This window comes from Nicotiana attenuata, chromosome 10 (genome assembly GCF_001879085.1).
Source record: "Nicotiana attenuata strain UT chromosome 10, NIATTr2, whole genome shotgun sequence".
Taxonomy (NCBI): domain Eukaryota; kingdom Viridiplantae; phylum Streptophyta; class Magnoliopsida; order Solanales; family Solanaceae; genus Nicotiana; species Nicotiana attenuata.
This window is the reverse complement of record NC_031998.1, coordinates 42,451,041-42,473,500: the sequence shown is the minus strand read 5'-3', so window position 1 is coordinate 42,473,500 and position 22,460 is coordinate 42,451,041. Positions and strand designations below refer to the sequence as shown.

The following is a 22,460-nucleotide window of genomic DNA, read 5'->3' as shown; positions in this document are numbered from 1 at the left end:
GAACGAAGGCTGCGCTCGTGAGACGTGTTGTGTAGCCTATTTTGGTATTTTTACTCTTGAATATCATAGATTCTAATTAGCAATAAATTAACATGTTCATTTCATCTTCTATTTCTACTGTTTCTTATTTAACTATGTCTAGCTAAACCCATTAGCTAAGGTTGGGGCTCAACCCTAGTGTGGGTAGTTAATGGGTGTTGCATTCTAGGGTGAGATTGAGATTGGGTATTTGTTATTTGGGTTAATTTTGTGTTTCAATCTAGAATTTGTGGTTGCAAACATGAATTCAAGCTTAGTGGGTCTAACTCTTCTTGAGAAAGAGAGTCATATGACCCTAAAAGTTGACCTAACAAGGAATTGGGATGGACCCATGAGAATGGTAGTCCCAATTAACGGGTTAAACCTCGAAAGAGTAACTACCCTACTTGAGCCCTAGTTGCTCGGTCTAATTGGCCTACCTAATTGGTCTCGAGAGAGTCAATTGGGCAAAATCGTTCTCTCTACCGAGAGGTGTGAGAATGAGTGCAATTGTGCAACGGTTATAGCAATAAACCCAGATTTATCAGTCTCCCCTTAGTAGTTTCTACCCGTTAGCTAGCCACCTAGGTAGTGTCACGACCCTAGTGCCTTTTCCTATATTAAGCACAACTTAGCAATATTCTCCTAGCATAATTTAGTTTGAATCATTAGTTTTACAAGAGTAGTTTAAAAAGAAAACCCCAAAAATGTGTGAAGCGACATTAGAAGCACAACCGCAACTCTAGGCTAGACAGATATTCTAACTCCTTTACTAGCTCCCTATGGAATTTCGACCCCGATCCACTATTCGGGTATTAGTTATTGCTACCCACTCTTCCTACCATTGTGTAGTGTTGAGACGGCCGCGATCACTTTTTGGCGCCGTTGCCGGGGAGCTTACGGTGTTGACTATCTGTGTAGCTAGTTTTGTATTTTGCTTCTCTTTCCTTCTTGTTTACTAATGTTGGTGAAGAGATCTATCAGGTAAAAAGGGCTCTCAAAGGATATGACCCTCAAGACAATTCTCGAGGGGGAGGAGGTTGAAGATATTGATCAAGATGAGCTACTGGCACCTCAAGTACCACGTAGAGGTAGAAATGCCAATGCAAATCCGAATGAGCAAATCCCAGACCCTCCTCCGCCACCGCCAAGAGTGGCTCCAAGGGTGCCGCCAAATCAAGGTTATGCTAGTGCTATTGTTCCTCCCCGAATCCGGGCGGGGAACTTTCAAATTACAAATGTCATGTTGACTTTGCTCGAGCAAAGAGGGTATTTTACGGGCGCCTCCGACCAAAATGCTTACAAGCACTTGAAGGGGTTCGTAGATACTTGCTGGGGCAGCAAACAAACAAACGTGTCAGAGGATGCGTTGCGATTGAGGCTTTTCCCGTTTTCTCTTCGGGGCAAAGCGTTGGACTGGTTAGAAAGGTTACCAAATCATTCTATCACCACATGGGATGAATTGGCGGACAAATTTATTGCCAAGTTCTTTTCTCCAAGTCATATGGCGGCTCTTCGGGACGAGATTCTAGCCTTCAAGCAAATGCCAACGGAACCATTGCATGAGATCTGGGAGCGATATAGAACAATGGTGAAGGAGTGCCCTAACAACGACATGACTGAGGCGATGATCCAGCAGACTTTCTATAGGGGCATCAACACCACGAATCAATGCATTGTGAACCAATTGGCCGGTGGGAACTTTATGAAACTTTCTTACCAAGAGGCATGTGACGTACTTGATGAAATGGCGGACACCTCTTCGGCATGGCAAAGCCGAGCGAATGTACCCCAAGGTGACCCCACGGTCATCCATTTGCACAAGGAGTTGAGTGATCATGGCCAAGCTATTGCCGAACTTACAACAACAATGAATCAGTTGGCGAAGGCGCAATTGCAACAAGTACAAAACCCGCGCCAAGTCAATGCAATGGAGAATGTTTCTATGCTAAAAAGGAGGCAAAGAGGGCAACAACAACCTCAAGGTAATGGTGAGCAGTTTGACAACAACAATGATGGTGGTGGTTATTCGAACGAGTGTTTTGATGATCAAAGTGAGGAATGCCAATATGTCAATAACTACCAAGGAAATAGAGGAAATCAAGGGAATCAACAATGGCGCCCCCAAGGCAATTGGGGCAATCAACAAGGAGGCGGCAATTGGAATAACAATAATCAACAACAAGGTGGTAACAATTGGAACAATAACAATCAGAACAACAATTGGGGTAATCAAGGTAATAACCAAGGCAATTGGAACGGGAACAACAACAATTGGAACAACAACAATAGCAATCAAGGAGGGTGGAATAATGGTGGTAGGGGGCAAGGCTTTCAAAGGCCCCCCATGTTCCAACAACCAAACAATCCACCCCCCTTTCAGTCACAAGGGCCTAGTTCTTCTGGAAGTGATATGGGACGGATAGAAATGATGTTCGAGCAGATGATGAAAAAGAACCAAGATTCTGACGCACAATTGGCTTCGCATAACACATCTATCCGGAACCTAGAGGTGCAAATAGGACAAATCTCTCAAGCTTTAAATACCCGACCAAAAGGTGCGCTACCAAGTGATACGGTAGTGAACCCGAAGGGGGGTAACAATCATGTGATGGCGGTTACAACTAGGAGTGGAAGAGGCGGTGATGTGCATGCCTCGGTTGAGAATCAAGTTGTGAATGATGAAATTGAGTTGCATGATGATGATGCACCTTTGAATGTTGACAATGTGGTTGAACCAATAGTGACAAATGATGTGCGGATTGATATTGATGATGAGGCCGGGGTAGAGACTCAAGATACCGTGAACCCGTCTAGGGAACACATTATTGATATACCCGAGCCGGCGGTGCCCAAGGCCAAGGCACCCTTGCCTAGACCACCTCCACCATATCCTCAGCGGTTAGCAAAGCAAAAGAACGACAATCAGTTCAAGAAATTCATAGACATGATGAAGAGCCTCACAATCAATGTTCCTTTAGTGGAGGCACTTGAACAAATGCCTGGGTACGCAAAATTTATGAAGGATTTAGTCACCAAGAAGCGTTCTATGGAGTGTGAAACAATAAAGATGACGCACCAAGTTAGTGCGATTGTGCATTCTATGGCCCCGAAACTAGAAGACCCTGGAGCTTTCACTATTCCTTGCACTATCGGAAGTGCGGACTTTGCTAAGGCCCTATGTGACTTGGGGGCTAGCATTAATCTGATGCCGTACTCAGTCTTCAAGACTTTGGGAATTGGGCAACCTAGGCCAACCTCAATGAGACTTCAAATGGCGGACCGGTCGATGAAGAGGCCTTTAGGTATAATCGACGATGTGCTTGTCCGGGTGGACAAATTCATATTGCCGGCCGACTTTGTCATATTGGATTGCGAAGTGGATTTCGAAGTGCCTATTATTCTTGGAAGACCTTTCCTAGCTACGGGGAAGGCATTGGTTGATGTGGAAGCAGGGGAGTTAACATTCCGTGTGGGAGATGAGAAGGTGGTATTTCATGTGTGCAAGTCAATGAGGCAACCCAATAGTACGGAGGTGTGTTCATTTGTGGACATTGTCACGGCGGTGATAGTGGATGACACAAGTGCTTTGATTAATGTTGAAGATCCTCTTGAAGCCGTGCTTCTTAACATGGATGCCAATGATGATGCCGGTAGAGTGGAGTGCGTGAATGCATTGCATGGAATGGGTTCATATTCATATGAGCCTAGGAAACTATCTTTGGATCTTGAAAATCGCAAAACTCCGCCAACCAAGCCATCAATTGAGGAGCCACCGGTGTTGGAGTTGAAACCACTTCCTCCACACCTCAGGTATGAATTCTTGGGCTCTAATTCTACTCTTCCAGTTATTCTTTCTTCTTGCCTTACTAACTTGCAGGTTGAGGCCACTGTGGAGGTGCTTCAAAAGCGAAAAAGGGCAATAGGATGGACTTTGGCGGACATCAGGGGAATAAGCCCCGCATTTTGCATGCATAAGATCATCTTGGAGGAGGATGCACGGCCATCTCTTGAACATCAAAGGAGACTCAACGAGGTGATGCAAGAAGTAGTAAAGAAAGAGGTTATCAAGTGGCTTGACGCCGGTGTGGTTTACCCGATCTCGGACAGTTCATGGACCTCTCCGGTCCAATGTGTGCCAAAGAAGGGTGGAATGACGGTAGTGACCAATGCCAACAATGAGTTGATTCCTACTCGGACAGTTACGGGTTGGAGAGTGTGTATGGACTATAGAAAGCTGAACAAGGTGACAAGAAAAGATCATTTCCCACTACCATTCTTGGACCAAATGCTTGATCGTCTTGCGGGCCGGGCCTTTTATTGTTTTCTAGATGGCTACTCGGGGTATAATCAAATTCTCATTGCCCCGGAGGATCAGGAGAAGACAACCTTTACATGTCCTTATGGCACGTTCGCTTTCTCGAGAATGCCATTCGGACTATGTAATGCCCCAGCGACCTTCCAAAGATGTATGATGGCAATTTTCACCGACATGGTGGAGGATATCTTGGAGGTATTCATGGACGACTTCAGTGTGGTGGGAGATTCATTTGAAGAATGTTTGGTGAACTTGGATAGGGTTTTGGCAAGATGTGAAGAAACCAACCTTGTGCTCAACTGGGAGAAATGTCACTTTATGGTGCAAGAGGGAATTGTATTGGGTCACAAAATCTCAAGGCAAGGAATTGAAGTTGATAAGGCAAAAATAGAGGTTATCTCAAGGCTCCCTCCCCCTACTTCTGTCAAAGGGGTGAGGAGTTTTCTTGGTCATGCCGGGTTCTACCGGCGATTCATTAAAGATTTTTCAAAAATTGTGAACCCGCTTTGCAAGTTGTTAGAGAAGGATGTCAAGTTTATTTTTGATGAGAAGTGCATGGAGTCTTTTGAGCTATTGAAACACAAGTTGACAACAACTCCTATAATCACCGCACCTAATTGGGATTTGCCTTTTGAACTTATGTGCGATGCGAGTGATGTAGCGGTTGGGGCGGTGCTAGGCCAAAGGATCAACAAAATGTTCCATCCTGTGTATTATGCTAGCAAGACTATGAATGAGGCCCAGAGAAACTACACAGTGACAGAAAAGGAGCTATTGGCTATTGTGTTCGCGATGGAGAAATTTCGACCTTACCTTATGGGAGCAAAGGTGATCATACACACGGACCATGCAGCCCTTCGGTATTTGATGACTAAGAAGGATTCGAAAGCAAGATTGATGAGATGGGTGCTACTCCTTCAGGAATTTGATTTAGAGATTGTGGATAGAAAGGGAAGCGAGAATCAAGTTGCAGACCATTTGTCCCGATTAGAGGAAGATGGGAGACCAAGTGATGGTATTGAGATTAATGATAGGTTCCCTGACGAGCAGCTTCTTTCCGTTTCTATGTGTGAAATGCCATGGTTCGCGGACATCGCCAACTTCATTGTGACTGGTAACGTCCCGTGTGAGCTCTCTTCCAACCAAAGGAAGAAACTCAAGCGGGATAGTTTGGATTTCTATTGGGATGATCCGTATTTGTTTAGAATTTGCACGGATGGAGTGATAAGAAGATGTGTACCGGAAAGTGAACAAATGAGCATATTGGAGGCTTGTCACTCTTCTCCCTATGGTGGCCATCACGGGGGGGTGAGGACGGCCTCAAAAGTTTTGAGTTGCGGATTCTATTGGCCGACGCTGTTCAAGGATGCTAGTGAATTGGTGAAGAGATGTGATGCATGTCAAAGAGCCGGCGGTATTTCCAAGAAGGATGAGATGCCCCTCAATACAATTCTCGAGGTGGATATTTTTGATGTTTGGGGCATCGATTTCATGGGTCCGTTCGTGAGCTCTTGTGGTAACACTTACATTCTCGTGGCGGTGGACTATGTCTCAAAGTGGGTGGAAGCCGTGGCTCTACCCAACAATGAAGCCCGAAGTGTTGTAGCATTCTTGAAAAAGAGTATCTTCACGAGGTTTGGTACTCCTCGGGCCATTATTAGTGATGGGGGGTCCCATTTTTGCAACAAGGCTTTCGACTCATTGCTTGCTAAGTATGGAGTTAACCACAAAGTGACCACCCCCTATCATCCACAAGCTAGCGGTCAAGTGGAAGTCTCAAATCGGGAAATAAAGAGTATTTTGTCCAAAACGGTGAATGCTAATAGGACCGATTGGTCGAAGAAATTGGATGATGCTCTTTGGGCTTATCGGACGGCTTACAAGACTCCAATTGGTATGTCTCCGTATTGGTTGGTGTTTGGTAAGGCTTGCCATCTTCCGGTGGAATTAGAACACAAGGCTATGTGGGCGTTGAGAAAGTTGAACTTGGAATGGGATGTTGCAGCCAATCTCCGTGTGGAGCAATTGAATGAACTTGATGAGTTTAGATTTCATGCCTACTCCAGCTCGTCCTTGTATAAGGACAAGATGAAGTACCTTCACGACAAATATGCTCGGGGTAAGGAGTTCAAGGTGGGCGACATGGTTCTTCTTTTCAACTCCCGGTTGAGGTTATTTCCGGGCAAGCTCAAGTCTAAGTGGAGTGGTCCTTTTGAAGTGGTATTTGTGACTCCTTTTGGTGCTCTTGATCTCAAAAACAAGAATGGTGAAGTATTCCGGGTCAATGGGCATCGTTTCAAGCATTATTTGGGAAAGTTTGATGATAGCCATGTGGTGGCACTCATTCATTTGAAGTGATATGATGGTAACATGCGTCGTGCCGCGACGTTAAATCAGGCGCTTCTTGGGAGGCAACCCATGTCTTTTTCTATTTCTTTGATTTTCTTTGTAGACTAGGATTTTTGAGCTAATGGTTTGCGAGATGTTGCAGGGATAATGTTGAAGCAGTGCAAAACAAAGGCACAAAATGTCAGGTCTCTGAAGTTTGCCAGCGCGGCCGCGCTACATATCAGTGCGGTCCGCGCTGGCTTGTGCAAGGATGTCTTAAGCCTCTGAAGTTACCAGCGCGGCCGCGTAGCATATTCGTGCGGTCCGCGCTGGGAGGATCCAATTATTCATGCTCTCTGAAGTTTCACACGCGGCCGTGCTACATAACAGTGCGGTCCGTGTGGGAAACTAGGTTCAAGTGTGCTAGACATAAACCCAGCGCGGTTCGGGCCATTTTTGCGCGGCCGCGCTGGTAGGTAAGTAGGGGGTCCCATTGTTTTCTATAAATAGAGACCTTAGGCCTCACTTTACCCTTTTCGCACTTTGACTTCCTGAGCCCTAATTTCTACTGTTCATCTGCGACTAATCCGCTGAGCTTGCATCAAGTAGTTTGATTCTTCATAATCCCTGGTAACATTTCTTGCAAATTTCATTCATTAGTTTTAATTTTTAATTATTTTGTTTGCTTCCCAGTAGTATAGCTTCTTATTTCTTCCCATTTTTTTCTTAGGTTTAATGATTAGATTAGTTTTTTGTGTTAGTCTGGAACACTGGGCATGAATTACTATATGGCTAATTGAGTAGGGACAACTAGGACTCAAAGACTTGATGAAAAATGGACCAAAATGCTAAACCCTAACTCAGTTCAATTACATGGCCCAGCGCGGCCGCGCGTCCTTTCTGCGCGGTCGTGTCACATTTTTGCGCGGTCCGCGCTGGCCCAACGCGGCCGCGTTCCACATCAGTGCGGACCGCGTTGGGGAGATTCAGAGAGGTGATTTTTGGAGGTTTATGCCAAGTGCAGCCGAGCTTTACTTTTGCGCGGTCCGCGCCCCTGTGTCCTGCTTCTGTGTTCTGCAAATTAACTGTGTCTTCCTCTTGTGTTATTCATCTATTCCACTGTATGTGCTTAAACTAACAATGTTAGATGCGTGTTTCTGCAGATCGTGGTTAAACAAAGAGGTGGTAAACAAGTTCAACAACCCGGGAGAGGTGGTGCCTCCCGAGGGGGTAAGGGCAAGAAAATAGCTAAACTCACTCCCCAAGCTCGGGCAAACATCAAAAAGACCCGGAAACTGCTACGAGCTGCTGATAGGGCTGCCTCCCACTCTTTGGGGAGTAAGTATGCACCCTCCCGGAGCATCTCCTCAGAGTCAGCCCCCACTCACATAACTGACCCACTCCAATTACATGACACTCCTCCACCTTCACCCTCATCCAAAAGACCAGTCAACGTAGTCTCGGATTCGTCTGATGAGTCCGTAGCAGGCAGTGGTGAACAATACTCCACCTCCCCCACAGCTTCATTATCTGGGGAGAGTGCAGGATACGGTGAGGGAGGTGAGCCTCAAGTCGGGGGAATTGAACGAACCAGAAAACCTGAAGCATGGGCAGACAGATTTGTGAGTGAGTTGGCATTCCATAAATTCAGAGAGTGGTGGCCTGTGAGGAAATTGATCCCGGAGAGAACTTTCATTGACATAGACCTTCTACCCCACAACCCGAACGTGCAAAAGGAATTCCGAACTAGATATGGCTGGGACTTCTTCAAGGAGAAATGTATTGATGCCAATGAACATATGGTGAAAGAATTTTATTGCAATGTTTCTCACATAGTCAAATATACTAAGGTGACGAAGGTGAGAGACAAAATGGTAGTGTTTGATGGGAAGTTGCTGAATGATTACTTGGGGTTCAGGGAGGAGGATGACTCAGAGTATTTAGCTAAGCTGGCAATGGGTGAAGAAGTGCGTCCTTGGTTGGCCGACTACTTGGCAGCCTCGGGCACTATTCCAAAATGGTTGAAAGCAGGGGAGAAGATTCTGCGGAACACCTTCAGTTTTGAAGTTAAGGGTTGGTTGACGTTTGTTTGTAGTAGACTTGATCCTTCCACCCATGATCACACAGTTCCTCTTGCCCGGGCTGTTCTTGTGGCATCCATCATGGCTGGGCTTCCTCTCAATGTGGGTGACATCATCTCGAGACTGATCTCCGCTGTCGGACAGGAGACCAACACAAACTACCCTTTCCCTAACACCCTGTCCATGTACTTCAGGAATTTGGAGGTCAAGAAAAAATGTTTTGATGTCAACATAAAGCCGGTGGCCCCCTATTCATGGATAGCCAGTGGGTCAGACACCGAAAAATCCAAGAGTACCAGCCAGCCACCTCTGCCCCAACTGGCCCGTCTGAGGAGCCAGTTGCGGTAGAGCCTTCTACTGGACCGTCCTCTATCCCTGCCACTTCCACCAGTGAGCCCTTGCCCCCAGGTCCTTCTACTTCAGCTGACCTGGCAGTCCCTTTATCAATGACTCATCGGTTTACTCCCACCATCTCAGTCAGTCTTTAGCCAGTCTGAACAACTGGATGTCAGCTGCGACATCCAAGTTATCCACCTTGGCTACTACAGTTGAGGCCCAGTCAGCACCAGCCACTATTCAGATTCCTCCTTCTATTGAGGAGACATCGAAAAAGCTCCTGGCCAACCAAGAGAAGATATTAGAGACTCAGGCCACCTTGACTAAGGCGGTAGATTCGCATGGTAAGGCTTTGAAGGAGCTTGCCAAGGAACATAAGAAGATGAGAAAGTCAAGGGCGTCGAGGGAGTCGGTGAAGAAGCTTCGAGCTGATGTAGACAAGCTATTGGCAGACCAGATGCCATTAGACTTGCTATTTGGGGATCCAACCCTAGACCCAGCAGCATCTCAGCCACAACAGGAGGAGGAGCCTAGGCACCCAAGAAAGAAGAGGAAGCTTCCTAGCAATGAGGGTGTAGTGATCGAGGTAGCACAGGTTCAGGAGGGTCCCTCCAGTGTTGCACCGGATGTTCAGCCGGTCCATGACCTGGCCCTTGTCCCAGCAGCAGAGCAACAGCAAGCCGGGAACCAGTCTGAGGTTCCCGCCAGTACAGAGGACCAGGGGACCACTGAGGAGCCCATGCAGACGGATCAGGCTTAGGGAGCCCCTTCTATATCCTTTGATCTTATTTTGTGCTTATTTGTGTAGTTGGCATTGGGGACAATGCCAGCTCTTATTCGTGGGGGTGTGCCCTACCTTTTTGGATTATCTGGATGATTGTATATATTAGATTCTTACTTTATGTCTTTTTCTATTTCTAGTTGGTCTGTATATAAATTCACATTTTAGCTACTCTTCTCGTATTTTTATTCTCTTTTGGTCTGTATATAAAGTACTTTTGGTAGATATTCATCCCCGTTGTATATTCTACTCCCCTATTGTACATATTCATTCGGCTTTTCTATTTTTCGTTAAAAAAAATTTCGTTTTTAGCTTCGTAGATAGGCTCGTAGCCTTTTGTTTTGGTTTTGGCATTTTCAATAAGCCCTTGGTTTTCTTAATGCCACGGTTCTCTCCAAGGGTAGAGTGTTGTGTGAACCGGGTGGCTCTTCCCAATGATAGATGACGTGACAACCTTCTTAAGAGTTTGAGTCTGTTTCTTTGATTTTTCTTTTGTCTTTTGATATTTCGTAGTTAAGGGTACCTCAGGAAAAGCTTCACTTGGGCCTAACACATTTGCCTTTGATCCCATGGTCAAAGACATAAGGTTGTGTTTAGGGTATGGTGAAAGTCGTGGCCTTGAGACTCTTGTGTTGACCAAACAATCATCATGTGGTCTTTTTGGACCATTGTGCGCTTGAATCATGACTAAGGTCGTTGTGGTCCCTCAACTCGATATCTTTAGCAATCCCCTAGCATGTGTGGTGAGAAATAGAATTTTGAGTCCAAGTCCCAAGCCAATGGTCTAGAACTTGCCCCGAGTGTTTGTTGAGGCGAAATCATAGGTGAAGTTTGACTTAAGAAGTGACTATAGGCTCTCCTTGATCCGATTCTAAAATGAACAATTCCATGGCCCACCAACAAAATGATCCCTAGTTAACCCTTTTGAGCCTTAAACCTTCTTCTTTCATGAACCAATGTTACAAGCCTATACCCGTTTTTACCCTCTCTTGGCACCCACACTTCCCTTGAGCAATGGCAAAGTCAAAGTTTGGGGGGAGAGACAAGAAGGAAAACAAAAAGGGAAAAAGGTACTAAAGCAAAAAGAGAAAGGCAAGGCAATGAAAAAGAGAAAAAGAAAAGGACAAAAAGAAAGAACAAGGTGAAAAAGAATAAAAAGGGGTCAAGAAAAATAAAAGTGAAAAAGGTGTGGAAACAAAAGTAGAAAAAGGAGGAATGATTTGAATTGCCTAAGAAAGAGTGACAATATGTCCCTCTAGCCCTTGAAAATAAGTGGATTACTCAAATGAGTCAAGAAAGTGTGCCAAAATGAATCAAAGAAAGTGCTTAAGGGAAGGTTGAACACATTTGAACAAAACATGTCCTACCCTTACCCAAAAGCCCTCGCAATTGTTTTCCCAAAATCCCTATAGGATCTTGAGTCGAAGGGAACCTACATTAGTGGATACTTACATAAGGGGCAAGCATATGGTACCTAGAGCCGGACTTGTGACCTTCTTTGTGAGAGAAATGAGTGGAAGTCCTTCAACCTCAGTTTGTGTGTCAATACTCTAAAAGGTGAGGTTGGCTTAGGGAGAGTTGAGGATGTGTGAGTTTGGATTCCACAATGACCAAGGTATTTGAGAAAAAGCCCTTTGATTTGAAATGTGTCAACCCTTGATGCTCTTGTGTCATACTTGATCCATAGTTTTCAAAAGCCTAAAATGTGTTAATGATGCATTCGTGTTGAGGGCAATTGTTAGTCCCAATTGATGCTTGTTGAGGTTACTTTAGGATAGCTGGAATTCTTGGATTACTCTTTTTGGGGTGGGTCTTATTTTGTTTGCTTGAGGACAAGCAAAGGTTTAAGTTTGGGGGAGTTGATAAGTTAGGATTTTACCATGATTATACCCCTTACTTGCTATTGCTTTTGTTACAAATTGCCACAAAATAATCCCAAAAGGCTTACAAGTTGTGCTTGATTGCAGGTTTGAGCGAAAAGGTGACAAATGTCAAAGATCGGCTCAAAACGGAGTGAAACTTGCCAAGTGTCAAGGGACAAGTGAAGTTGAGGAACAGGAAGGACCTAGCGCGGACCGCACTGATATGCCACGCGGCCGGCGCTAGGAGATTCAGAGAAGGGGTAAATTGAAGTGCAAGCCAGCAGCCGCGCTCCATTTCTGCGCGGTCAGCGCAAGGGAAGCTTCAGAGAACCACCAGTGCAAGCCATGCGGCCGCGCTCCATTTTGCGCGGTCCGCATCGACCCTTCGCCGCGGCCGCGCTACATTTCTGCGCTGTCCGCGGCCCCAACATCAGAGATGAGATTTTGAGAGTTCAAAGTACGCGGCCACGCTACCCTTTTTTGCCCGGTCCGCGCTGACCCCGCAGGGGTATTTTTGTCCAGATTTTCAGCTCGGTATAATAGATCTTTTTACCATTTTTTAGGTTATGTTTTAGCTTTGAGCGAAGGCTGCGCTCGTGAGACGTGTTGTGTAGCCTATTTTGGCATTTTTACTCTTGAATATCATAGATTCTAATTAGCAATCAATTAACATGTTCATTTCATCTTATATTTCTACTGTTTCTTCTTTAATTATGTCTAGCTAAACCCATTAGCTAAGGTTGGGGCTCAACCCTAGTGTGGGTAGTTAATGGGTGTTGCATTCTAGGGCGAGATTGAGATTGGGTATTTGTTATATGGGTTAATTTTGTGTTTCAATCTAGAATTTGTGGTTGCAAACATGAATTCAAGCTTAGTGGGTCTAACTCTTCTTGAGAAAGAGAGTCATATGACCCTAAAAGTTGACCTAACAAGGAATTGGGATGGACCCATGAGAATGGTAGTCCCAATTAACGGGTTAAACCTCGAAAGAGTAACTACCCTACTTGAGCCCTAGTTGCTCGGTCTAATTGGCCTACCTAATTGGTCTCGAGAGAGTCAATTGGGAAAAATCGTTCTCTCTACCGAGAGGTGTGAGAATGAGTGCAATTGTGCAACAGTTATAGCAATAAACCCAGATTTATCAATCTACCCTTAGTAGTTTCTACCCATTAGCTAGCCACCTAGGTAGTGTCACGACCCTAGTGCCTTTTTCCTATATTAAGCACAACTTAGCAATATTCTCCTAGCATAATTTAGTTTAAACCATTAGTTTTACAAGAGTAGTTTAAAAAGAAACCCCCAAAAATGTGTGAAGCGACATTAGAAGCACAACCGCAACTCTAGGCTAGACAGATATTCTAACTCCTTTACTAGCTCCCTGTGTAATTTCGACCCCGATCCACTATTCGGGTATTAGTTATTGCTACCCACTCTTCCTACCATTGTGTAGTGTTGAGACGGCTGCGATCAGGGAGCTAGTTTTTTAAAGAAGATTTCTAGTGTAATTCGGACCCCTGTCTTTGCTGATGAGTGCACTACTAAGCAGACTCGAGTATCCTATGCTCGAATGCTTGTTGAAGTTAATGTAACCAAAGAACTGCCCACTGGGATCATGTTTATGGACCCTTATGTGAAGAAGTTTCAACAGTCTGTAACTATGAGTGGAAACTTGCTTACTGTGATAAATGTTTGGTTGTGGGATATAAATGTGCTAGTCAGGCACACCCTGTTATACAGCAACCAAATCAAATAAGGAGGGCAAGAGGTAACAAGGTTGTTACACAAGAATGGAGAACCAAAGGGCCCATACATGTTGCAACTAAGCCTAAAAATGCAATACAAACTGCACATGTTGAACCAAAATTGGAGGGTAACAATGTAAAAGTTGCATGCCAAACATGAGTAACAAGGATAGTTGATCCTAGGGGGACTAAAGAGCCATCTCAACAAAACACAACCTTACCTGTAATTGCAATGGAGAAGCAAGATGACAGGGGCAAAGCTAGCACTGAACTTAACTTCACCAACTTCCCAGTTTTGACCCCTCTCTTAGTGAAGAGTTGATTTGAAGTTGTGTCAACAAGTAGATATGAGGATCAAATACCATCTAGGGATAGAGGTGGAAGTACCATGCTCCTGTGATGAATTGGTTATTCTAGAACATTAGGGGTGTAAATTAAAGGTATAAGCAAAAGGAGGTAAGACAGTATATTAAAGTAAATAAAATTAAGTTGGTGCGACTCATATAAACTAAAGTGAAGGAACAGAATGCTCAAAAGATTGCAAAAGCTATTGCATCTGGTTGGAATGTGCTAACAAACTACCAAGATGCACTCAATGATAGAATCTGGATACTATGGGATACCAATAGCCTATTGGTTAATGGTATTAACTATGAAGCTCAAATGATACACTATCAGGTAAAAAGTAGAAGAAGTGATATTGATTGCTTACTCACAGTAGTGTATGGATACAATGGTATTGAACAAAGAAGAACCCTCTGGGATACTCTGCAACAACTTTCAGTGAGTATAGCAGTCCCTTGGATGATAACTTGGGATTTTAATGCAATGTTATACTCCAATGACAGGCTATCTGGCAACCCAGTAAACTACTCAGAAATTCAAGACTTTGTTTCTTGCCTTCATAGCAGTTCACTAACAGAACTACCTTGGAAAGGTGATTATTATACATGGTCTAACAAGCAACATGGATCTGATAGGGTCAGCAGTAGGTTAGATAGGGTGTTTGGGAATTATGAATGGATGATGTCCTAGGGTCATGTAGAAACAAGCTACGGATTGCCTCAAATATCTGATCATGCTCCTATGCTCCTAACTTTCACATCTTCCACATGGAAAGGTAAAGTGCCTTTCAGATTCTTTAACATATGGGCAGAACATGATGACTTCTCTCAAGTAGTTACTAGCATATGGAGTTCACATAGTTCACAAGGTAGTTTGAAATCAGTTAGGGCAAGCTTAAAAGATCTGAAACCTGCTTTGAAAGCTCTGAATTCTAAGAAATTTAGGGGTATAACTCAGAAAATTGAGAAGGCTATACTTGAGCTGAGTGACATACAAGAAAAAATTTCACATGGTTGCATTGATACTCTACTTAATATGGAGAAAGAAGCTTTGCTGAACCTTGAGAAGTGGTTTTTACTTGAAGAAAGTGTCCTTCAATAGAAATCTAGAGCAAATTGGATACAATTGGGGGATTCAAACTCTAAGTATTTCACAGTAGTGATGAACGATAGAGCTCAAAAGAAAAAAATCACAGAAATTACAACTTTGCTAAGAGATAAGCTGACTGATCCTGATGCTATCAAAAGAGAAACTATTGACTACTACAAAAGTTTAATGGGAACAATTTCAACTACTTTGCTTGCCATGAATAGAACATACATGAAGCATGGGTCTATACTAACTCACCAACATAGGGTGGATCTATGTGCAGAAGTGACCAATCAAGGGATTGTTGAGAGTCTTGAAGCAATTGGTGATGATAAAGCTCCATGCATTAATGGCTTTAATGAAATTTTCTTCAAGAAAGCATGGGACATTATCAATATACAGATCATAGATGCTATGAAAAAGTTCTTTACAACTGGGAAGCTCTATAAGGCCATCAATTGCACTACTGTTACACTGGTGCCTAAAGTGAACAAACCTACCACAGTCAAAGAGTATAGATCAATAGCCCGTTGTTCAATCCTTTACAAGATGATCTCTAAAATCTTGGCCTACAGATTACAGAAAGTCATGCCTTACATCATTTGTGAGTCTCAAGAAGGCTTCATTCCTGGTAGAAATATTGCTAATAATGTCATTTTAGCTCATGAGGTAGTCAAATGCTAAACAAGAGCTCAGATATCTCCTAGATGCATGATAATGATTGATCTCCAAAAAGCTTATGACTCAATGGAATGGATTTTTTTGCAGCAGGTTATGGAGGAGCTTAGATTCCCTGACAAGTTTATCAGATGGATCATGGAATGTATTAAGACTGTCAACTATACTATTCGTGTTAATGGGGAAACCACAAAACCATTCAATATTGCCAAAGACCTTCGACAAGGGGATCCTATTTCCCTTTTTATCTTTGCTATAATGATCGAAGAAGGAATCTTCCCTTTTTATCTTTGCTATAGTGATCGAAGAAGGAACCTGAGTAGAACACTGCATGGACTGAAGAAGGAATCTGACTTCCAATATCATCCCAGATGTAGTAAACTTGGTATCACTCATATGAGTTTTGCTGATGAACTCCTTTTATTTTCCAAGGGTAATCTCTCTAATGTGGCTACACTATACAAATGATTTACCCAATTCTCTTAGACATCATGCTTACAGGATAATCTAGGCAAAAGTTTTCTGTATGTTGGTGGTGTAAAGCAAGCTCTGAAGGACCAGATACTGTCACACCTGGGATTTGCAAGTGGTTCTCTACCCTTCAAGTACCTAGGCATCCATTTGTCTGCAAAGAAAATAGCTCTCATATAGTGGCAACCATTGATTGAAAAGATCACAACTAAGATTTCCTCATGTGCTGCTAAGAAGTTGTCTTATATTGGTCGTATGCAGTCGGTCCATTCTTTAATCTTTGGTATACAAGCATACTAGGCTTTATTGTTTATCTTACCTGCTAAGGTACTGAAAATAATAGTGGCATTATGTAGAAGTTACATCTGGTCAAGAACTAATACAATAACCAAAAAGTCCTTAATAGCATAGGAAAAGATCTGCACCACCACGTCAGCTAGTGGACTTAACCTCATCAACCTACATCTATGGAATAAAGTTGTTATTGCAAAATCTTGCTGGGACTTAGCTCATAAACAGGACAAGCTATGGATAAGGTGGATCAATGCATATTATATCAAACACCAACAGCTACAACAAATTCCTATACCTCAGCAAGCCAGTTGGATGGTGAAACAAATAATAGGATCCAGAACAACATTGATGTATACACAAATTATATATGATGACAGGAAAAGTATTATTAGACAAATATACCTGTAGCTCCTAGGTGAATTACCAAGAGTAAATTAGAAATATCTGATTTCTGCTAGGCCAAAGGCAGTCTTCACTATGTGGTTGTTGCTACATGAAAGATTACTAATTAACTAAAGATAAACTAGCCAGCTCGGGTATAACTGTTACCCCTCAATGTGTTATGTGTCAAGATCATAATGAATCAAGGGAGCATCTGTTTGTCACATGCCCATACATTGTTGAACTGTGGAAGAAATTAAAGTGATGTCTTGGGTCCAAAGATCACATATGCCTGCCACTTGCAGGGATCAACATCTTCAGTGGATCATCAATCAGGGAAAAGGGAAGTCACAGAATACTAGCATCTTCAAAATGATCTATGCTAAGGTTTCACATGCAATATGGATAGAGAGAGGCACGCGTATATTTGAAGAAAGATATCGAATAAATGATGTGCTGGTGCACGAGATAGCATACACATGCAATGCTAGAGTAGCTGCTCGAGCTAGGAGCTACATACAAAAGTTTTGGCTAGGAACAGAATAGTTTGAATAGTTGTTTTGTATATAGGTATGGTTTGCATCTGTTTTTCATTTCGAGATAGCCAGCTGAGTTAGCATGGCTATGGTTTTGTACAGATCTCCTTTGGTGATTAATACAAAAGAAAGTTAATTACTAAAAAAAAATGTAAAACGGAGAAAAAAAACAACAGAAGATAAGTTAGCATGGGGAGTCAACTGTATCTTTTTCTGCAATGGCGAGAAATATAATAATTTCTAAAAAGAGCAAATATTAGTCAAACTCTAGCATGAGAAAGAGTTAAATAAATGAGACAAATTAATAAGACGTAATCCCTAAATCAATTGATTTCAACCCTTTCGAGGATGAGGGATAAATGGGAACAGGAGTTTAATTTCTTATAATTATATAAGTAAATATTTATAACAAGTATCAACTGTAATATATACGACTAGCTAGTAAAAGTTATACCAAACTAGTTAAAACATGCTAAACTACACTAGCTTAGTGTAAAAAAAATCTCTATATTATTATAAAAAGTCACTTAAACTTCAATAGTAAGTCAACTAAGCAGAGCGCTATTATATACTAGTTGATTGTACGTACTGTTGATTGTTTACCCTAAAATTCGAGTAATAATTAAATTTGTATTGTGGTTTTAAGAATTTGTGATTTAACTCAACACCAATTGATAAACAAGGAATTAAATAGATAAATTAAAGAATGAAGCAGATCAAACCAGTGTGTAAGCTAAATCTCGACTTTGACCTGTGACAGTCTCGAGGTATGATGATGGGGATAAAAGGTAAAACACCTCTAAAGAACAGTAAATGAAATAGCAAGAGAGTAATGCGCGTATATTTTCTTATCAGTAAATAGTGTGTTACAAATGAATGGGATCCCCCTTTATATAATAGGGGAGTCCTAAACAAGGTACACTTCTAATTACAGTAGGAAATCATATTTGACTACTGTCTAACTGCTGAAGACCAATCCATTCCGAAATTTACGCCGTGATCTTCGGCCCGTTGCGGGTATCACGCTCTTTCCATTATTGAATCATAACGGTATCATCTCGAGGCATGCCTTCTTCTGACCTCGGTAAATGATATCGACCTCGACATTGGAAATGAGCTTCGACCCCGAGCTCGGCGTCTTGGCCTTCCGACGTGGTATCATGTTTTCCATCGAAGCACGAAATTGGGTAGCCTCGATTTCTACTGTATGCAGATAGTCCCCTTGTTTCTTAAAATAAAATGATAAGAAACGACTTGAGCCTCGATTTTTTAGAGGTCCCGATAATGACATCATCCCCATGACGTAAGCGCTCGAGGTGATCGAAACGCCCCGTCGGTTCGATTCCCCAAAATATTAAATGCTTGGCAGTGACGGTCGGCCACTAGCTCCACCGAACCGTCGCCGTGAACCTATAAATACAGGTTTCCCATTTGAATCAAAACTTTAATTTCATCCTTCACCAATTTCTCTAAATCTTTTCCTCTCTCCATCTATTCTCTTCCACCGCCCGTTGATTCGATCTTTTAGGACCAAAAACACCAAACTCCACTTCTTTTCACTTCATCTCCTCTGAATCAATGGCGAAAACCTCCAAAATCGTCCCTCAAACGGAGAAAGCCTCTTCTTCTTCCCGCCCGGCTGGTGACAAAACGTCGGTGGAACCGCTCTTTCACGAGATTGTTCCCGGCCCTTGCGTCCTAAAAAATGACTTCAAAGTCGAGAACCCTCCGTCGGTCCCTGGCCGATATGAACACGTATCGAGATATATTTGCTCGATAACGGTGAAACAGCTCGACGTCGTGAAGGAAGAATGCAACTGGGGGCCCGAGGTCGTGGTACAGATCCCTGCCCCCCGAAGAAAGCATCACTACTCACGTGGAGGGGTTTCTAAGTGTTTACACTTACCCCTTCACATTGGGTCCCCTCGACCCAGTTATCATCGATTTCTGCAAGAAATACCAGGCTACCCTCGGTCAGGTGCCCCCTCATTTGGGCACATAGTGATTATGCTCCACTTCTTCTCTGGTAAGGCCAAGGGGTTGGAATTCACTCTCATCCATCCTATACGACTGTATCGACCAAAGCACTATCGAGGATTAATCAAGCTTCAATGCCGATTGATAAAGTCCTTTTTTTTCAAGCATCGATGAGGACAAAGATCGAGGTTGGATGAGCCAGTTCGTGCGGGTAAGGACCTGCGACCTCATCCCCGAGGAGAAGCTGTTGTTCCCCGAGAAGTGGAACCCCGATCGTAAGTATTAGCCACTAATATTCGTATTTTATTTTTTGGTTTGGGTAACACTTTCATATGTTATGCAGCAGTTGCCTGGATGCCTCACGCGGTCCCTAATCTTGAAGACTGGGTTCAGAACCTGGCTACAATTTCCTTTTATGCCGAGCGCCACTGGCATGACTTGGCAAAGGGTAGATGGGAGACTAAAAATCATGGTAAGTTCATTTTTTATGCTTATGACGTCCTTTTTTGGAACATTTCCTCTTACACATATCTGACTTCCTTTTACACAGGCCTCGGGGATATTGCTGAATTGAGGCCGGCCCCGCCGGGGGAAGAGGTGGCTCCCAAACCGGCCAAGGACAAAAAGCGGAGAAGGGCCTCGCCTTCCAATACCCCGGAGCCTAAGAAGATTAGGGCTCGTAAGCCGAAGGACAGCTCCGCTGTTCTGTCTACTGGCGTAGCACAAAAGCTACGAGATGAAAAGAGGAGCGAGAAGATGCCGGTTGTGAGCCAGTGCCTCGAAAGAGGGGGAGCGACGAGGCTCCAAAAATAGTTGAGCCGGTGATGGTTGAGGAGACTCCTCCTCGGATCGAGGAGATCTTGGAAGGTACTCCGAGCAAATTCCCTGAGCCATCGAGGGTAAAAGATACTTCCTGCTGTGATAAGCAAACAGTGAGTGTGACCGAAGGGTCCGGTAGTAGGGCTCTTCGGAAGGGAGAGAGTACCCCAAGTGACTAGCTTGGGGCAATTAATATCGATGATTCGCCGCCCGGCCCTCAATTCTCCGAAGGGCAGTTCGGGAAGCTTGATCCTTGGAGACCCCCGATGTGGGAACGGCCCAAGATGGGGAAGACATATTTCGTGGCTGCCTTGCAGGGGTCGATGACGTTTCCGACCTAGATGCGACGATGGTTTTTGACGAGGCCCATCGTATCTAGAACCAGGTAAACTTCATTCCCCGTTATTATGTTTGCTTTTATCTCATCCTCGCTGATTTCTTTCCCTTCTCCATAGGTTGTGGTGCTCCACCGGGAAACGTTCAACAAGTCCCGAGCCGAGCTGAGCTGGTGTGAGGCCAATCTCAAAAGGCTTACTGAGGAGAGAGATACCCTCAAATGCCTTTATGTGCAGAAAGGGGAGGATCTCAGAGACCTCCGAGCTGAATTGGCCAAGGCACGTAAGGAAGAGGCCGAGCTAGATGAGCAAATAACTAACCTTTTGAAAGAGTACGGTCTCTACCCACCTGTGGAGGCTAATACTTTTATATCTCAGTTACAGCAAAAGCTGGAAAGGATTGAGTTGCTTCGAGGGGAGGTCGACCAAGTCAAAGCCGACTATGATCGATGGAAGGAGAACATGGACCGCCTTGCTGCAGAGAAAGAGGCTGCTTTGGCCAAACTAGCGTCGGTCGAGGTCGAACTTCGCGGTGCTAAAGAGAAAGGTTCAGCCCAGGCCAAAAGAATCGAGGAGCTCGAAGCCATGCTTGCTGAGGCCAAGGCAGAGGTCGGGGAGACGAAGATTGCGGCTGACAAATCCATAGCCGTGTACTTGGCAGATGCCGAGGCTGATCAAACACAGCTAAGGGAGGCTTCCGCTCGAGAGCGACGAAGCAATGACTTGGCGAAGTGCCAATCCCGGAGGGAAACCCTCAAGGAAATCCATGCTCGAGGTTTTGACCTCTCTGAAGAGATAGCTAAGGCTAAGGCGCTTGAAGCTGATGCCAGGTTTCTTGTCTCCTCCTCCTCCTCCGACGTTGATGATGAAAGCAGCCAGGGTAGGTTCGATAACGATGAGGGGCTCGAAGAAGAAGCTGCACCCAAGGGAGAAACTAGCCCCGTGCATAATTAGGTTTTTATTTTTCTTTCCTTTTTGTAAGACCCCTGTCGGTCTCTTGTACATATACTTCTTCATCAATATATATAAAATAAAAATTTCTCTTGAATGCCTTCTCGATTTTTATTAACATGTTTTTTGCCTTGTAAAATTTTCAACACAACCTTATACTTTGAAAGGTGCGTTCGAGACTTTAGTTTTGGTGACTTCCTCGAAATTACCATGGTCGAGTTTGAATAAGGTTTGAACTCGAGGCATAGGCCCTTTAGGGTTTGTGTCGGATAATGGTGAGTCCCCGACCATAGTCAAGTTATTCTTTATTTGTGCTCGGGATAGTTGAACCCTTGGGTTCGGATGGAGTTCGAATAAGGTCTCAAACTCTAAGTGTATTGGCCCTTAGGCTTTTTAGATTTGGCCGATATGGCCTCTAAAAGATGGCTACTATTCCCCTCTTTTGACTTAAAATACTTAGTGAAAATTTCTTTATGCCTTAGCATGTATTTTTTACCTATTGGGTTTTTTGAGGGTTCGATGTCGATTGAAACCCTTCTGCTTTTTGTGCCTTAGCACGTTTGTGTTAAGATAGTTTGATACCTCTTAAGGTTTTTTGAGGACTGATTTTATTGAAGCCCTTTTGATTATTTGCCGAGGGTAGCCTTTTTTAACCGGTTTTTCAAAGAATTTGAACGCCTATTGTGATTGCGGGATTCGGACGTCTGTCCGCATTAATTTGGCCGTAGCCTTTGGGTATGCCTCTTGGGCTTATTTCCCAATAACACTTCGAACTTGTTCGAAGTGTTAGTCCCTGAGAATGATGGCCTTGGCCTATAGATCGGGGGTGCCTCTTTGAGGTCTTATAAATTCGAGCTTAGGTAACTCGAATATGTCGATCATCGATGACAGTCCCCGAGTGTTCAAGGTACATTTGCGCTTGGCCCTTGAGCTATTTCTTACAAAACCATAAGTACGAAGCTCGTATAGTAGAAAGTTTTCTTTGAGACACAAAGTGTTTGATATAGAATGAATGCTTCTTGAAATAATTTGTACATGCGTACATGTTTTGCCATCGGGGCTTGACTAATCTATATGGACACGGTTCATTCGACCGTTTGGCCCATTACAAAGTTTCC

The 22,460-nt window shown here is 43.6% G+C and overlaps 3 protein-coding genes across 3 annotated transcripts; all 3 read left to right on the top strand.

The window, feature by feature from the left end:
* On the top strand, positions 1,025 to 14,912 carry LOC109233746. The gene is made up of 8 exons (XM_019399611.1): positions 1,025 to 1,216; positions 3,779 to 4,069; positions 4,163 to 5,440; positions 7,828 to 8,036; positions 8,583 to 8,751; positions 13,196 to 13,438; positions 13,986 to 14,454; positions 14,587 to 14,912. The coding sequence occupies exons 1-8, from the start codon at positions 1,025 to 1,027 to the stop codon at positions 14,910 to 14,912; spliced, it is 3,177 nt and encodes a 1,058-aa protein (XP_019255156.1).
* Positions 14,973 to 16,246, top strand: LOC109233745. The gene is made up of 3 exons (XM_019399610.1): positions 14,973 to 15,569; positions 15,672 to 16,011; positions 16,122 to 16,246. The coding sequence occupies exons 1-3, from the start codon at positions 14,973 to 14,975 to the stop codon at positions 16,244 to 16,246; spliced, it is 1,062 nt and encodes a 353-aa protein (XP_019255155.1).
* Positions 20,062 to 21,345, top strand: LOC109233744 (intraflagellar transport protein 81 homolog). The gene is made up of 2 exons (XM_019399609.1): positions 20,062 to 20,169; positions 20,512 to 21,345. Exons 1-2 carry the CDS (start codon positions 20,062 to 20,064, stop codon positions 21,343 to 21,345), a joined length of 942 nt encoding a protein of 313 aa, XP_019255154.1.

Excerpts from the sequence above, each read along its gene's own strand:
- LOC109233746 (XM_019399611.1), top strand. The coding sequence starts at position 1,025 with ATGACCCTCAAGACAATTCTCGAGGGGGAGGAGGTTGAAGATATTGAT. Across the intron at positions 4,070-4,162 it reads ACGAGGTGATGCAAGAAGTA|AAGGGTGGAATGACGGTAGT; the intron begins GTAAAGAAAGAG and ends TGTGTGCCAAAG. Across the intron at positions 13,439-13,985 it reads TGTGGGATATAAATGTGCTA|GAACAGAATGCTCAAAAGAT; the intron begins GTCAGGCACACC and ends ACTAAAGTGAAG.
- LOC109233745 (XM_019399610.1), top strand. The coding sequence starts at position 14,973 with ATGAACGATAGAGCTCAAAAGAAAAAAATCACAGAAATTACAACTTTG. Across the intron at positions 15,570-15,671 it reads ATGTCATTTTAGCTCATGAG|GTTATGGAGGAGCTTAGATT; the intron begins GTAGTCAAATGC and ends TTTTTGCAGCAG. Across the intron at positions 16,012-16,121 it reads ACTCCTTTTATTTTCCAAGG|CAAGCTCTGAAGGACCAGAT; the intron begins GTAATCTCTCTA and ends GGTGGTGTAAAG.
- LOC109233744 (XM_019399609.1), top strand. The coding sequence starts at position 20,062 with ATGGTTGAGGAGACTCCTCCTCGGATCGAGGAGATCTTGGAAGGTACT. Across the intron at positions 20,170-20,511 it reads CCTGCTGTGATAAGCAAACA|GTTGTGGTGCTCCACCGGGA; the intron begins GTGAGTGTGACC and ends CCTTCTCCATAG.